Consider the following 17555-nt stretch of genomic DNA (forward strand, 5'->3'; position numbering starts at 1 on the left):
CATTATTTTGGTCACTAGTGATGTAGAAATCCACATCCCGAGGCACAGACATACTCTTTGGCCTACTCAGCAATTATGTACTGTAAGCAACATATGGCCTTGTGTGAATGGCATACCAGACAGCAAGCGAGTTCCCAGCATGGCCTCCTCTGTATTGTAGTTCCCGAACAAGACAACACATGATAGACAGATGACCTTTACATTGTGTTGGGTCTAGTGAGACACGAGGAATGTTCCCTTTCGTTCATTTTGCCACAGATTAAACTGCAAACAAATATCACTTTGTTCTTGTGCTTGGTGAGCTTGGGCTACTGTACATCACCGGATGGTGAAATTGGCCACAGAAAGAGAGACTTCTGGTATTAACAGATGGCAGGCTCACTCTGCCACTAGTATTCCATGTGGCTGTACTTTACACATGACCCAGTATTTTGTTTGCCAAAACTCACACTTCTCTTTCTCCTCAGAGGACATACATGTCTCTTGGAAAAGATGAGTTAGGAGGGTTATAAGGGATTTTTAAAAAAAGATACATATATATCTTTAGCAGGTTCCTGGAGAGTCTTTAGCATGACTTGATGGATGCCATGTCAGCATCTGAATCTTTATTGCTGACAGCGTTGCAAATAAGATTACCAAAGCAAAATGATGTGAAGTATTTTGTCATAACGAGTTGCGGTGATGTTGTTAAATTTTAGAGTATGGTGACAAACTCCACAGTTGAGCTTTGAGCAGCTTCTAAATGTGTCCGTGAGAGCCTGTCTAACTTTGGATCTATGCTTATTCCATTACAAATGTGGGGAAGTAGGAAGCGCTGCGAATGGCTTCGATGTGATTCAAACATTCTGAGAATCAAATGGTAATCCCCAACAACGGGAGATGAAATCACTGGCATGATAATGCATACCATTCCAATGCAGTTATACATAGCTCCGATGAACCATGGCTAAAGGGTATTTCCATCTTTCAACGCAACCGTTAACTGATACCGATTTACTGTAAGAGAATTTAAAATGTATACGTTAATCATCATCCTTGGTAACAAGTATAGCATATATTCCAATCATATGTCTAAATGCTGAAAATATAAAGTGGCTTCTTTCAGAAATAAAAACAGCTGAGAACAGCACAGCATCCATGATGTCATCCCCTCTTCGGTGACATGTCAGAGACTTCAGCCAAATACTGAGATTAGGATTATTGTCCTCGGCCCTGAACATCTGCTGCATACAAACCGAGCGAGACTGCTGAGAGAAAAAATCCCCATGGTAAATATGGCAGAGTTTCAGATGAGATTGGCCTTTACGGCATGATGACCAAACATTTATCTGTAATAGGATAATGGTAATGTTCAAACTATTATTAGTCACAGTAATTCAACACAGTAATTAATTGTACAAAGACTACAAGGTGAATTGGTCCTCATCTAAAAATGACACAGATGACAATGTCCAGTCATATTGAGCAAGGGTGAGCTGTATAAATTCTAGTTATTGTGCATCAGAGGCAGAAGCAGCTGTGAAATTATGCAGTATGCTAAGTATGTTCTTATAACCACAGCAGGTGTGAACCAGCTTCTGCTCAGCTTACTTGTACATCACACTAACACACACACACACACACACGCACACACACACACACACACACACACACACACACACACACACACACACACACACACACACACACACACACACACACACACACACACACACACACACACACACACACACACACACACATATTCACACACACTATAAGCATGCTTGCAAACAGACACATGCCCCACCCCAAGCTAAAAATCCTCATGCACATCTGCTTCCCCTGCAACTACTGCTGAGGTCTGCCTTAGCCTCTGCTTCCTTTCATGAGTGATCACAAGTAGACAAAATACCCCACAAACAAACTGTGGCATGAATACAAAAAATTGGAAATCACACTTTCCTTAACAAAGGTATTTCTCCAAGTTCTCCACTGCAGTTCACAGTTAACGTGAGTTTCCAATCAATTTTCTTGAGTAACTTAGTAACAGGGGGAAAACAGGAGCTGCTGAGACCCCACACCTCACCTTTGAAGCAGGAAACGACACAGAAAATGATTTATAATTACAGAATGCAAAAGGCTACACTTATCCCTCAGGTGAGACACTCAGCACAGAACAGTTGGTGCCAAAAAGTACTGAACGTGAACCACACATGAGCAGCCACGTTATATATCTGAAGGTGTCGAGACACTGGTATTTGAAGGTGTATATATAAATCATCTAGTACAGTACTGCTGATATAATGTAGATATCCAGTGTTAGATACAGATTATATCTCTCTAAATTATGTTTCTCACTTCTCAGCATCTGTACTCCTACTGTATCTCTAATGCACTGCAGCCACCCATTGCCTCTGCCTTATCGTGGGTGTCTTTTCAGACCTAATCATAGGTTTGCCCTGCAGGTATGTGGCTAGCCAGGTTCAGTCTTGCTGGAAAACCCATCACTCAACAGCTTTTATTATCGCACACCGCAATGTGTTACTAAGCAAGTCTCTTCATGTACTGTAATGCTGCTGGGAAAGTTGAAGATTTTAGCCCGATTTTAGCCCGCTTCAGTTTTCTAAGTTGTCTCTTAGCCCCTAGGCTAGAACTACAACAGTTTCAGTGCAGTATTTAAGTCATTTAATACCATGGAATGACAGTCATTGGAGCATGAACTGCTTCTAAGATCGACTACAGAACATTTCTCCCATCTACCCCCTAAACCTCCCCCCTCCTCCCTGACTGAGATAACTTGGCTTCAGTTCATGAAATCATTTCTTCAGGGAAGGGAATTTACTGCATCATCTTTTTGTCATCTGGCGAAGAACATATGAATAAATCTCCTAGACAAGGTAGAACCCCCCCCCCCCCCCCCCCAAAAAAAAACAAAAAACAAAAAACCAAAAAAAAACCTATCAGGGATTCAGAGAGCTGGAACGAAACATTAAACTGAGAAAACACTGGGAAGGAGAAGACATATTTCTTCCAGGAACATTACAAACAAATTTTGAAATATTCAGAGTTTGAGATGGCAAAGTAAGCACAACAGATTTCTGCCAGTAGCGATACCACATGAACACCTGAATCTTGTTATGCCTGGAATTTTGAAATTTACTTTTATAGATTCATTGTTTTCTGGAGACTTATTAACTGATATAGTGATACATTGGTATAAACTTCTGTATCAGCACGTTAGTGAAGGTACAGCAGGCAAATGATGTGTTTCCCTCTGTGAATGGCAGCATGAATGTGAAGAAGCAAGGGAACTATCATTTCCTGTTTTTTAAACAATAGATTCATGGCTTTTACCAATAAAAGTAAAAAATATATTATATTATTATCATATTATGCAACGCAGTCATTAGATTTTTACTACTACCTCAAGTTGCAGAGCTAAGGCCTGTCGGAAGTCTCGCACAAGATGTGTGCGTATCTGTGGTGGAGCACATGCTGTGTCATCTTCCTCTTCCCTGTTGCACGGTTTGAGTGACTGTTAGTGGGTGTGACTGCACTGTGATATTGACAGATCTGGCCATGTCACTTGTCTTTGTGTCAGAAAGCCTGTGGGAGACAGGAAGCCAACCATCAGAGTGGACAGAAAACAGACCACACCAAGAGCCTTGGGGCTGGACAGCACAGAGCAACTCCTCTGACTTCTCAGAGCGCTCTTTAGTCCTGACTCGACCACAGAACCACTTTTGTTTTGTTTTACGAAAGTGTGCTATCGACTTTCATCAAGTAAAAGCCAAACAAAGACCAAACAAAGATATTCAAGTAAAAATATACAATATATTTGTTGTATAAACTTGTACAGAATGTCTTGGACATTTAGTTTTACATATACTATATATAAGGGTCAAGATAGGGTCACTTTCACATCCTTCATGATTGTTGAGAAAATGTCCCCCATAGCAACCACATTTTATGTACATCTTTACAAACATACCAAAACAAAACAGCCCTTGGATGCACTTTAAGAGGCCATGATGAGATACAGATGCCTTGTACAAAAATCCCTGAAAATGTCTCTCTGTGAGGTAAGAACACATTAGTCAAACTCATTTCCTTTCATTCCCTCTCATACATCAAACTCACTCATTTTGTTCTGAGACGAGACTGGCAATAGAGAACAGCTAATTACACATCATGTTTCCCTTAACATTATTGTGCCACGGTAGGAGTAGCTGCAGGCTGAAGACTGTCAGAGCACAAAGAAAAAAAGTGGAAATCCATTCCTTTATACACTGATTACTTACACATTTGTTCCTTTCAATCGTGGCAAAGACCAGTGATTTACACGATACCTCGACCTGGTAACTGACAGTTCAGTTTCATGTTAAGGTACGGTCAAGACCGTGACAACAACAAGCCATATGACCCAAACGTTATAAAACAACGTCCTTGGTAGAACATGATCACATGCAAATAATGCAGTTATAAGCAATAGAATGTACAGGAGCGTTTCAGAAGAGAAATATGTTTTAACTTTGGAAGTGGCCACTTGATCTTTTACTTTAAGAATAACTTTATAACATTGTGAAGCAGACATTGGAGTAGATATTCTGGCTTAAAGCATGAGCACATTTGCTTTCTGTGGTCACTCCATTCTGCTGCAAACAGTCATCAAAAAAACAAAACTGGACAATAATTCAAGGCCGGATTACTGTAGTAGCTTATTTCCCTCGGCTAGAGTACCATCAAAACATCTCGGATTGGTCCCCAGAAAACATTCTGATTGGCCAAAGACTCCTTTTAGACCATAAAGGCAATAATTACAACTGCTACGAAGAAATACATAAACATCCACTTTACAGCTGGTGAATAACAAATAACAGTCAAACAACAATCCAAGATTTAATAGAAAAGTTATGAAATGTCCTGCTATTATGGCTGTACATGATCATTCATTAACGCCATGTACGGTGGATCGCAAAAGTCATCCTTGTGTTAGATATTAAGGCATTGGACAGTGGAGACTCAGAAGACCTCAGACACCACAGGAAACAAGAAAAAAAAGCTGTCCACGTGTCGATCATTATGTCGACTCCAGTGTGTCCAGCTGGAAGACGTTGTGATTGGTTGGCGTGGTGAAAAAGAGCTGCTCCTCGTTGGTGGAACGGTTATCACAGGGGCTGTGCAGCCCAAGCGTCCTCTCAAAGTCCAGGAGCTGACCCATGAAGTTGAAATTTGGGGAAATGTTGGACTTCTTCCTCTTGACAAAGTCATATGCATCGTTTAGAGAGAGGTTGAGTTTTTGCATCAGGTAGGCCACAGTGACCGTGACTGAGCGACTGATGCCTGCCAGACAGTGGACCAGGATGCCGCATTGCTTAGACCGAGCCTCATCTGGGAGAAGAAAGGAAAGCTTTAGTCAGCAGACGTGTTAATTTATCATTGCACTTTTCAGTTTATTCTATTTTCATTCACCAATGTGATTCTGGCTCTGACAAAGTAACCCTGTTGATAGCACAGTGACGACACTATGAGCGTCTGTGGTTGACTGAGACGCTCAGTTCTTGTTCTGACAATTTGTTTGATTTAGAAAATGAGTTTACATAATGTCCTGTTTGCAGCAGACATTAGCAAACAACTACCAACAACAACTGAAACTAAACAACACTACTGCAGTCTAACTGGTGATGACCCTGCAATCAAACACAACCTCAGAGAGTGGAAACATCATTTCCTTCCTCATTCTACTCTGAACCCCTTTGGAAACTAGTTCATGACACAAAGGCGTGCAGCCACCAAACAAACAAGTCAGAAGCTGTGGTTTCAGGTGCAGTCAGCAGCAGCGGTGAGAGACAGCAGATCAAAAGTGAAATTGAAACATGTATCTTTTTAGTGCAATCAAAAACTTTTTTTCTCCATTTATTATTTTCACAATTAAAGTGTTGTTGCTTCGTATCAAAGCAATTCAGTGATACTGTTGTAGAACAGCGGATAGCGGCCTTCACAAGTGGTTAGGAAGGGAACTTTTATCACATCTCATAGTGTCAACCACCAGATGCTTGTGTTAACACAAAACCTCTCACCATTCAACCCACTCTTCTCTCGCATGCCAACAAATACTAATAATAATCAATTAAGTACATTTTTTCTCAGGTGCTTCAACTCACTTTTTAAAACATTAACAGCAATCACATCATTTCATACTCAGCAGCACAATGCTTCATTTGTCCTGCGAGAGGCTGTCACTCCCTCAAAACGTTTAACCTGTCTTTCAAAAGTAAACAACTTCCTAAACGAGTGCAACGCTGCCATCAAAACGACAGACACTGCCAAATGTCAAAGGAACTATGCAAGAATGACAGCAGACAATACAGTAACCCAATAATCAGTCAGATATCCTGTACAGCCAACTGAATACACTTATTTCACATAAACACCACTTTCAAATTGCTTTCCACATGTGTCTCTCTGTCAGTGTTCACCTCTCTCACCCTTATTCACAGTAAGTACCTTAAATCTAAAAAAAATGACTGAGTTCAGTAAAGACTAATTTCTTGATAAAAACAAATTAATGTAAATCAGGAACCATTTAAAAATAAAAATGTCCACCTCAACACCTCATTTGCTGTCCAAACATTCTCGTCTATTTTCAGCATTTTTTATTTGCTATTTGTCCTGGCGGTACAACACACAAAAAAATGGCACAATGCCATTTTCTTTCTGTACGTGTCTTTGTTGCGTCATTTGGGCTACATGTTTTCTCTATCCTCCTCTGACCAAACCAACACATACAGCCTTCCCTTCTGTCCGAGCCTGATGTCCCTCTCTGGTGTTTGCCTGGTCCATATTCAGAAACTATGTAAAAACTCAGTTTCACCCCCTGTGGTGTAAATGTGTTTAACAAATGGTCGCTGAGGAGTCGCCCCTCTAAACTACATTTGGTAACATGTGATAAGTTGCACGCAGAGTTGAGGACGTACATGTTACGAACTGAATCTGTAGATCCACTTCTTGTCAATGGTAGAGTACTGAAGTTTGTGTTTGAAAGGTTATGACGGTTGGTATTTAGCATGTGAAGATTGATGACAATTTTGAGGGTAATAAAAACCATTAGAGAAGCATTGTATTGCACTTTGGACACCAAGGCAAACTGTAAGACTTTGGTTTTAATGTGATCACCTGAGGATGCCCTGCCCACGTAGGCTTACAGGGCACTCCTTGTGGTAAAACAGACAGCAAAACATCCACACATTAAGAACAATAGTCGTGCGTGTACCAGTATATATTACATTTAATGAGGCCAGTTATTGACCAACTCACCTATAAATGATATGGCCTCTGGGAAGAACTGGGACAGGTTCTGACTCCAGTGGTCCGAAATGGGGATCTGTTTGTACCTGAAGTGACCATCGTGTTCAAACATGTTGGGGAGATTGGGCGTGACATTCAGGATGTACTTGATGTTGTATTGGCCCAGCACGTCTAGGTTAGTGGAGTCTTTGGCGCAGCCCAGGTAAAGGTAGGGCAGGATCTGGACAGGGAAGGCGGGCTGATTGCTGGGGATGGGGCTCTCCTCAGACTCTGTGGCACTGCTTGGCTCTCGATCGGATTCCCCATCGGAACAATCAGAGCTGATCCGGAGATTTCCAAAACCCAGAACGGACAGCGGAGGAGAAGAGCTCGGACAGGAGCTGTCGAGGAGCGTCTCACAGTGTTCTGGGTACTCTGTGTGGAACTTTACAAATCCACCTGGACAAGAGCCAAAACACAAAATAACAACTCTTATGTGTGCTTTTAAATCATTCTTAGACACCTCATATAAACTATTCATTTAAATCTTATTCTAAATCACACACACACACATACACATAGGCATTCACATGTTGTAGCATAGCTATAAAGAAGTAGATCAAGTTCCCCCCAAAAAGACCATTCATGAAATGCATGCCTGCTCCAGCAAAACATGGAGCAGCCATTTTGGAATTTTAATTGAGAATCTCAGTGACACAAACTTTCTGAACAGCCTACAAAACCTCAAACCCACAACACTGGATGAGCAGAAGTACTCATACAAACACAACATATAATCAGGAAAACGTTACAAACTCGGTCTTGAAATGAAAAAGTCTAAGTTTGAAAGAAAGAAAAAAAAACTTTCGCTCCACGACTATATTTGACAACGTCTTTAGCCCCCCCCCCCCCTACACAAAAAAACAAATACCGAATACATTTGGAATACAAGGATGTTTGGTTGTTACGATAGACAACTTGTTTACCTTCCAGGTAACACGCTTTACAGCCGTCTTCCCAGAGTTTCTGAAGAAGCAGACCCAACACTGTCGCCGGCGCTCCGCTGTCCTGCCAGTCCACTGTGCATTCATCATACAGGACCACCGTGTCTGTCTTACACCGTCTTATGAACTTCTCTTTATCCTCATGGTTGGGGATGATAGTCCGAATAGGCATGCTACCCTTTTTGAGCCTCCGGAGCATCAATCCCGGTATGGCCAGGTTTATGGCGGTCTCTATGTGGGATGATTCATAAAGCTCATGAGAACGGCAGTCCAGCAGAAGCAGAGAACTGCCCCCGGACTCTAACTCGAGTTGCAGCCATTCCACGCTTTTGCTCGGCGTCACATTAGACATATCGGATTCAATATCATACTACACGCAACCGCAAACACTTTCTACATGGTCCACCGCTCGACAATAAACTACATTTTCTACTACATTTTTTTTTTACCCGAAAAAGAGGCGTTTAAATGTTGCCCCGCCAGTGCATGGCGCTTCTGCTTGAGCGAAGAGATTTCCCCCTTTTTCCTCTTCTCTGTTTCCATCAGTCAGTGAGTCTGACCTGCCCCAGGCGCTAATAGAGAGACCTATCTACACTTTGATTGACGAGCTACGAGTTTAAATGTGAATGTTCTATAGCCAATAATCTCTTCATCAACTTCAACTACTCCACATCGTGCCAGGATCCTCCATGCACATTCTCGTTTTACCATTCCGATGCATGGGAGGTTTTCATTTTTTTTTACTTGACAGGAAAGCAACTCAAGAGGGAGGAGTTTATTGCTTATGATTTAAAGTCATAGCAGAAATATCACAAAGTTTGGTATCAATGGGTCTCAGTGGAATCATTTTGTCAATCACTATTTTGTCAATCAGTATTACATCATCACATTTGTTATCAAGTGTTTGGGATGTTATATCAAGTTTATAGTGTGGCATAAAGGGGGATTGTTATTACTAAAAATCACCATAATGTAAATACCACATTTCACCTGAGGACTAAAGTGGTTCTGTTTTGGGCTACCCCATAACCTTGCAGTGGCCTTGTGTTACTTTTATTATTTTCTAGAGCATCAAGGTATCAGGTGTGTTTTTTTTACTTAAAATAACAATAATCTTCCATAATATTCGCACAGATGCAGCTTTCATGATAATGTACTTCTTTACATCTTTTGAGGGTGGAAATGATTTGATATCCAGTGACAAGTGAGTTTAGATGGCCTTATTGTTTTTTTCATTCACAACCAAAGTCACCTGACTTATTGTATTTTTAAAAAAGAGCTCTCAATACCCTTTGCATAGGAACTACACAAATCCAAATATTGTATGCAATCTCATATAACAATAGTTATATTACAACAAATCGTAATTTATTGTCCTAATACAAAGTATAACAGGTGCAATGCAGTCTTTACAATAAAACCCACCCTCAATTTAGAGCACAAAGACTAACAAATGGGCTGAAGCCATACACTTTTTTTTTGTGTGGGGGTGGGGGTGTATTTTGTATACTGTATTTTGAATTGGTGATGCACTTTGCAGCAGGAGATCAGCAGATAATTTCTCTACAAAAAAGGTATTTTGACATCTTTTATTATCAGATTCGACACACCCACCCAAAATTTTCCCTTCCTCAATTTTCATTTTAGGTGAAGTGTATCAAGGATACCCCCTTGGCCCCCTATGCTACATTGCATGGTAACCACAATAGGAAATTCATAAGTATGTTGCTGCGCATGAGTGCCTTGTCTTAGAGTGCAACCACAATGTTCCACATGGTTCACTACTGATGTGTGTATTAATGCAATGGAATGGTGAATGAGAAGGAATAAGAGAGAGAGAGAGAGAGACACGTGTGCAGCGGGAATCCAGCCATGCAGCTCATCTGTCTGCACACGTGAGTGGGGGTGACACAGATGTGCAGTGCATCAGGATTAACACAGAATGAGGAATAGAGCTAAACCTGCACACAAATGCCTTCAACCATACATTGATCCGACAAACAACAGGCACCATAACACTGCCACACTACACTGCACCACCATTTCAACACCTGCCCCCAACAGCTAACCACCACACACACACACACACATACCATCTGTGTACCCTCATACCCACATGATTGCTGTTCCGGTTGAACTGTCCTCCAGGAAGTATAGAGGTGTTGGCCCTGCCCTGAGACTTCATTCAATAAGGAACTGAACAGCCTGCATCAACAAAAGACAATAATAGATGCGGGAAATAATGTATGACAACGAGGTTAAACATTGCACAATGGAGTCTTTCCTGCCAGCAGCACTTTTATGGCATTCTGTGGACTTTCTGTGCATGAGGCAGTTAGTTAAGGGGGAAGGAGGACCTTGTTTATTAATCAAATCTAAGAACAACATGCGGCTGTCGTGTATGACCCTCTGTATAACTAATATGCCTTAAAATCTGAAATCCACAAGACCTAAATCAACACAACATGTGACTAGAACATTGTATTACAATACAAATAAAATCAATGATTGATGTTAGCAGGCTCGACAGTGGTTGTCACCTGACTGCTCCACTTACAACAACACTGGTTACATAATGTACTCCAAACGTGAGCTTGTGGTTGTTCTCTCAGAGGAAAGAGATGAAACGTCTTTGGTGTACAGAATTCCAGGTTTTGCGTGTCAAGTGCTGCTTTGAGGGCTTTCACGCATACCCAGCGGGCACACAAACACACTCCTGTCATGTGCAGATGTACGGTGGGAAGCATTCAGAGTTGAGACAGATGGGAGGAGAGCTTCCTCTCCATTGATGTTTCTGTGCATGTGGGAGTAAAGGGCTTTTTACATTTAATAAAGATCTGAACACTATTTGCATGAAAAGCTTTGGAAAATAATCAGACTGTATTATAGCCATACTGATTTACATTTATGGCAGATTAATCTGAAAATTAATTTAAAATGCTATCCAACATCTGATTTTGCAAGTCTTCAACACATGTTGTTAGGTACATGGCGATGTATTGCATTTTATGATCTAGCCCCTTATCTAGATAGGAAACACAATATCCTGTTCTCTATTGATACCATCTAGTGGTTCATCATGAGAGCTGCTGCACTAGCTATGAGTCATCTGCAAAAGGAGGAGGTGCCTTACATCACAGCCTCACGGCTGCAAACAGGAGTCCCAGCATGCCCCCATGTGGTGAAACCAAGAACTCCATGAGATGTATTTCATGAATGAATGACTAGATGACCACAAATCTGCCCTTTAAGCTGATTATACATGAACAGCACTGCTTTATACATCAATGCCTTTTTGCACCAGAGTTTTTCAATGAAAAATCATTGCACTAGAATGTATTGTGGCATTTACATTAAATGCCTTTCACACTGTTGATAATAGAACTACTTAATAAAATCACATCACTTACTTGTTTCTATTATAGTAGTAAGACTAAATGACATCCTACACCACCTGAGACCTTAAACCATAAGCTTCTAAATCACCTTGTAAGTGACTTTTGAGGGATCAGTGTACAGAAGGAAGTAATATGACATTCCACAACACGTTACGACGACAATTGGAGAAATAATCTATCTGCTAGGAGCACTGCATGTAATGGTAATATAAATAGCGCACATATAAATGCAAGTGCAGCAAATATCCTGCGTCTCGTGATACACGTATACGGATAGACTGTATGAAGGCATGGTTTCACTATATTAGAGATTTGAGATACTGTGAGTTTACTGTAGAATCGGCTTTGGGTGAGTGTGTGATATTTCATTCTATCTTTTATCTCTTTCACTTCATACTTGAAGATTATTCTAGCATGAAATGTCCAAATAGCACAGCACCCATTGTATGACGTAGTGCTTTAATGACCAATAAGATTTAGAAAATGTTTATTTACCCTTTAGAAGCTGTAAATACTCAACATCCTCATGTAATGTATGCATGACTCAGTGTATGTAATTGTTTACATTTATGTATTTGATCTATGTTGACCGTGTCATTCTGTTTGATATATGTGAAGGACTACAATGAAGAGGAGCCTTTTTGTGATTTAATAGTTGATGAATGTAACTATCTTAAATCTGTATATTGTGGAACATCAAATAAATTAATTCGGAAAAACATATCAAATAATATGAATGTTTATCCTTTTTAAATTGTACCTTTTTGATGAATTATATTTACTTTTTGCTCACAGTGCCTCAAGAAGTGTTGGTACAGTGCTCCAATGGCTTGTGTTGTTCCTGAAATTCACATTTTCACATGAATAAAATTAATTTGTGTGTAAGTTATAATCAACACATTTAAAATGATCACACAAGGGTAATTGACACTTTTGCCAGACATTTATTGGTGAAGAGTAGAGGTATGTTAAATTTAAATACAATAAATAGCTTGGATACTGGTGATTAGAACTTGCCGTAATTTAGTGTTTTTATGTGTATCAAGCTACAGCTGATATCATGTGACTGAGGCCTGTGAAGTAGGATTTCTCCCTCTCACTCATCAGCTCGAAGTGAAGAGGCTGCTGGCAGAAGTCACACTCTACTGAGGAGTGCGGCTGCAGCTCCATGCCCACCTCTTTCCACGTTTTCACCAGCTGGTCTGTGGTGACAAAGCAGAGAACAAACAGGTGAGAATACTACCATCTTTAGCAGAAATTATGGATGTTAAATCATGTACCTCATAGGTTAAACAGTTTCAATTATTTTGCTCACTATCTGCTCAGATTTAAGATGCAAATTATAGTGGACATACCAACAAAGTAGGACATCATCTGGGGAGTGTGGTGTGGTGTGGGAGCGATGCGAAGCATTTCCTCTCCTTTAGCCACAGTGGGGTAGTTGATTGCCTGGACGTAGATGTTGTAACGAGACATCATGATATCACAGATCTCATTGTTCTTCTCTGCATCTGCCACCTGTCCAACAGACATAACACACATCAGATTCCCAATTCAAAGAGCCTTAAATTTAATTCGGACAGAAACAGGATGACAAGGCACTCTATAACATTGATTTTAGTAGGAAAAATAAGGTCTTTCAGACAATGAAGCAACAGTGGTTACAGTAAAGGTCATTCCCTGCTTCAGCATTAGTTTAATGGGTAAATTAATAATATTCTTACCCGGACAGGAATAATGTGGCTTGGGCAGTGGACCACAGGGAGGCCCGAGTCCATCAGCATCTGTCGGAGCAACTTGACACTCCTTTGATGTTTCCTCCTGAGCATCTGGCCTTCTTTGCTTTTCAGGATCTTGATAGACTCCTTTGCCCCAGCCAAAAGCATAGGGGGCAACGAAGTGGTGAAAATGAAGCCTGCAGCATAGGAGCGTATTGTGTCCACGAGGGCGCTGGTGCTGGCGATATAGCCACCAACGCAGCCAAATGCCTTGCCTAGAAATGAAACCGGTAACAAGTCAGAGAGGAACATATCTAACTGACAGGACTGTTATGAGATGTTTCCCCTCATTAGCAAGGGTTCTACTTACCTAGGGTACCAGAGATGATGTCCATCTTATGCATGACTCTGTCTCTTTCTCCGATCCCTCCACCTCTGATCCCATACAAGCCCACAGCATGCACTTCATCCACAAAGGTAATAGCACCAAACTTGTGGGCAATATCACACATCTCTTCTAGTGGACACACAGCCCCTGTAGAAAGCGCAGCGTTCATTCGATTATTTAAGACAATTTATCATAACAATGAATGTATACATATCAAAAGCAGGAATGTGATGTTTCCATTTTTAAACACAGGTTAAAAAGTGTAATTTGTGGTTTTGTGTACACACAGTAACATGTGCTCTTTTTACTGAGTCAATTTAAAGAGACGATTATGCTGTAATGCTATAAATCCTGTATGTCCTTATTAATACACTTCAATTTAGTAATAAATAAATAATACAATCTTTTATGTGACCTATTAAAACCAGGGCTGAGTACTCACCATCCATTGAATGCACTGTCTCAAAGGCAACAATCTTTGGAGTAGAGGGGTCTGACTTCTCAAGCAGCTCTTGTAGGTGGCTGACGTCATTGTGACGGAAAATAAACTTCTTGACTCTGCTGTTCCGTATACCCTGGATCATTGACGCATGGTTGCCAGCGTCAGAGTAGATTTCACAACCTGGAGGAGTAAATAAACAGAGGAACACGTAAGCTCTAAAATTCCCCACTACAGATTTCAGTTTAAAAAGAAAAACATATGGGAATGCATACATTATGATAAAGTATCATGACAAGGATGCAACTTAGGTTATATGTTAATATATACAAGCCCAGTTGATTCATTTTACCTGGAAGCATTTTGGCCAAAGTAAATAATGTGGAGTCATTGGCCACAAAGCAGGAAGTGAACAACAGTGCGGCATCTTTGCTGTGCAGGTCAGCGAGCTCATATTCCAGGTCCACATGGAATTTGCTTGTCCCCGAAATGTTTCGTGTGCCTCCTGCACCAGCACCATGATTCCGTAAAGTCACCCTTGAGGTAAAAATAGAATAAAGTTTAATTCCTAGAAACAACCTTTTTGATCAGTGTTGAACAAGTAATTATCACCATTGTCTTATGATTTCAGTTCAATGGCACTAATTGTTGATCAGTGTGCCTACTCACATGATAGCCTCGGTGACCTTTGGGTGACGGCTCATGCCGAGGTAGTCGTTGCTGCACCACACAGATACGTCTCTCTTGGCATGAAAAGACTCTGAGTAGTCGTCAGCCATGGGGAATGAAGGGGCACGCCGGTTCACTGTTTTAAAAACCCTGTAAGAGTGATCCATCTTCTTGCTGTCAATCTTCTCCTCAAAGAACTTGTCATACTTGAAGGTGACAGCTGATGGAGGAAGAAATAGGAGGAGATTCAAAATGTGCTTCAGATCATTTTGAGATTTATTATTCATTTAAAAAACATGGCTTTCTTACCCTTAGGCAAATTATCCTTCAGGAGATGAGACACTGATATGGGTTTTAGAGGGTTTTTCGGTGATTTTGTGCTGACCTTGTCCGCCTCAATAAGATCCACAACCGATAATTCCACATTTTTCCCTGTTCAAAAAAGGTGTGCATTGTTTAGCATCCTGCATCACTCATACGTTATGCACTTTAAATATCACTAGAGACTGTGTATATGCTCAAAACAATGACCTTTCAAGACTTACATAACAGATTTACTGTATGGGTATCCATTTACAGGTGTAGCCATGTGATTGCTTACCTGTGCGGAAAGAGTGCATCTCTTGAAAGTCCTCCTGCAGCTCCGTGCTGGCTTCCCTCACTACCCTGTTGTTATTCTGCACCATCTCTGCAGCCAGGAAAGGGCATTTGGAACCTACAGCCTGGCCAGCAGGTGGCATGATGTGGCCTGGAGGCAACTTTACTTCATGCTTTTGATCTACAGAAAATTGAAGCACATTGCTAAATTAATATAAATTCCCCAAATATAGATCATGTGTGTGCATTTAAGTCTTGAACTTGCAATAATTAATAAAAGAAGATGGAGTTTAATATTTGCTTTACCCTCATTTGTTGGAGTGCCTTGGGATGCAGAAGCTGAAGACGAGAGAGCTCTGGCCAGAGGTATGGAGGCCAGGTCCATCATCACAGGGCATTTTTGGGCATAGCTGACCAGCGATGACTTCCCAGACAGTTGCAGGAAAACTCTGGGTGCAACAGTCAGAAAAGGGCACCGGCGGAGTACTGCGTCCATATGAGATACTTTTGACCTGAATTGGACATAGAAAGAGAGCATTACAATATGAGGAGACAGCCTTGAACTGTGAATTTGAGATCAAGGAAAGTAGACTAAACAATCCATTACATATTCTCCATAAAGGTCAGATATGTAATGTAATGCAACCTGCTCCTGCCTACTTTTGACTGACATCAGACAATATATAAAAACAGATGAATTAAACTAATACAAATATGTGATAATCCAGTCATTCCCAACAATGTGAAAAGGTTTAACTATTCAGGTAACGTTCAAGATTATCCTCTACCAAAAACTTAAAAAACACAGCCTTTCTCTACCGAGTAATTGTCTTTACCTGACTACATCCCAGTCCACTTTGATGTAACAGAGGAAAAATGCCTTGCGAAACATGACTGATTCCAGAATTATCGGAGACCAGAGAGGGTGATATGTTTAAAGCCCAAGTGACTACTCTCAATTACTCTGTGCTGTAGTCAGCTGTCCCTGACAAGGGTAAAATGGAGAGGCCTCTTGAGAACCTGTCTTGCTACCACAATAGGATGATCTTACCTAAGACAGAAGAAGAGCCATCTGGAGACAGATACGTGAACTATTACACACTGAGCCCCCATCACCCCATGTTACAAAACAGGGGTGTCTGTTGCAGATCATAACATCCACACAATCAAATGTGATGATGATGTAGTATTGCAGTCTCATGTTACAATAATTAAAGTTAGTTACCTATGGATGAATACTTTGAGGTAACTGACCTCAACATAAAGATCATAATTGAGAGTAACACAGAAAGACCAATACAACTTTCACTTACTACACACTGACTCACTTGTCTTTAGTTATTATCAGAGCACCTAAGATCTTATCAAATAAAACTAGTATAGACAGAGAGATAAAGCGTCATTCAGTCAGAGCCAAAAACATGTTATCCAGTTATTTTTAAGCTGATACAAATAGTGGCTTTTACTTAATAATAGTGCAGCAACATTATACGGATCAGAAGTAAATATGCATAAGTTACACAGTGTGTCAGTTTTGACCAGCACATCAACTCATAAACACATGGTTTAATTGATGGCAGTAGGCTATTTAACACTCGTTGTTAGATTTTCAACATGAAAACACTATCCCTGCTATATTTTCTCACATATATCAACTACATTAACTCACCTGTTTTACGTAAGATAATGTAGTCGTCTGTTCCTGGAAAGTTTCTCCACGTTGACACCCCAGCTGGCTAAATGACCCTACTCCCCTACTCCGGTCAATGCGGTGACGTAGCTGCTAGTATGTTGCACAATCTTGCAGCCACGCCCACCGACAGTCATGTAATACATCCCCAAAGATCGTCTATTGCAAACAGGAACAGTACTTCACGCATTGAACACAAAATACTTATACACATTTCTTTTGTTATTTTTTTTCTCCTCCCTTTGCTGACTGAAGTGAACTCAATTCCCGTGACTTTTGTTGTTTTAAAGTTTTAAAGTTATTATTCTTGAAGTACAGCTTAAACGACATGAAAAATTAATGGGCATATATTACAGTCAATTCATCTTGGAGGTGTTTTCCTT

General features: G+C 40.6%; 2 protein-coding genes across 2 annotated transcripts; both read right to left on the minus strand.

The window, feature by feature from the left end:
- Nucleotides 1-3815: 3815 nt before the first annotated feature.
- Nucleotides 3816-8981, minus strand: LOC133987854 (dual specificity protein phosphatase 7-like). The gene is made up of 3 exons (XM_062427325.1): nucleotides 8256-8981; nucleotides 7300-7728; nucleotides 3816-5373 (listed from the first exon to the last, which is right to left on the minus strand). Exons 1-3 carry the CDS (start codon nucleotides 8623-8625, stop codon nucleotides 5063-5065), a joined length of 1110 nt encoding a protein of 369 aa, XP_062283309.1. The 5' UTR covers nucleotides 8626-8981; the 3' UTR covers nucleotides 3816-5062.
- A 3631-nt stretch (nucleotides 8982-12612) lies between these two features.
- Nucleotides 12613-17225, minus strand: LOC133987853 (5-aminolevulinate synthase, non-specific, mitochondrial-like). The gene is made up of 11 exons (XM_062427324.1): nucleotides 17152-17225; nucleotides 15789-15994; nucleotides 15487-15663; nucleotides 15195-15317; nucleotides 14886-15105; nucleotides 14569-14753; nucleotides 14220-14399; nucleotides 13760-13924; nucleotides 13396-13664; nucleotides 13027-13189; nucleotides 12613-12873 (listed from the first exon to the last, which is right to left on the minus strand). Exons 2-11 carry the CDS (start codon nucleotides 15976-15978, stop codon nucleotides 12713-12715), a joined length of 1833 nt encoding a protein of 610 aa, XP_062283308.1. The 5' UTR covers nucleotides 15979-15994; nucleotides 17152-17225; the 3' UTR covers nucleotides 12613-12712.
- Nucleotides 17226-17555: the final 330 nt, after the last annotated feature.

This window comes from Scomber scombrus, chromosome 10, assembly GCF_963691925.1.
Source record: "Scomber scombrus chromosome 10, fScoSco1.1, whole genome shotgun sequence".
Lineage (NCBI taxonomy): Eukaryota > Metazoa > Chordata > Actinopteri > Scombriformes > Scombridae > Scomber > Scomber scombrus.

Coding starts and splice junctions, on each gene's coding strand:
- LOC133987854 (XM_062427325.1), bottom strand. CDS start 8,625: ATGTCTAATGTGACGCCGAGCAAAAGCGTGGAATGGCTGCAACTCGAG. Junction 7,729..8,255: donor TAAAGCGTGTTACCTGGAAG/GTAAACAAGTTG, acceptor GCTCTTGTCCAG/GTGGATTTGTAAAGTTCCAC. Junction 5,374..7,299: donor AGAGGCCATATCATTTATAG/GTGAGTTGGTCA, acceptor TTCTTCTCCCAG/ATGAGGCTCGGTCTAAGCAA.
- LOC133987853 (XM_062427324.1), bottom strand. CDS start 15,978: ATGGACGCAGTACTCCGCCGGTGCCCTTTTCTGACTGTTGCACCCAGA. Junction 13,925..14,219: donor GACAGTGCATTCAATGGATG/GTGAGTACTCAG, acceptor CGCTTTCTACAG/GGGCTGTGTGTCCACTAGAA. Junction 13,190..13,395: donor GCCACATTATTCCTGTCCGG/GTAAGAATATTA, acceptor TCTGTTGGACAG/GTGGCAGATGCAGAGAAGAA.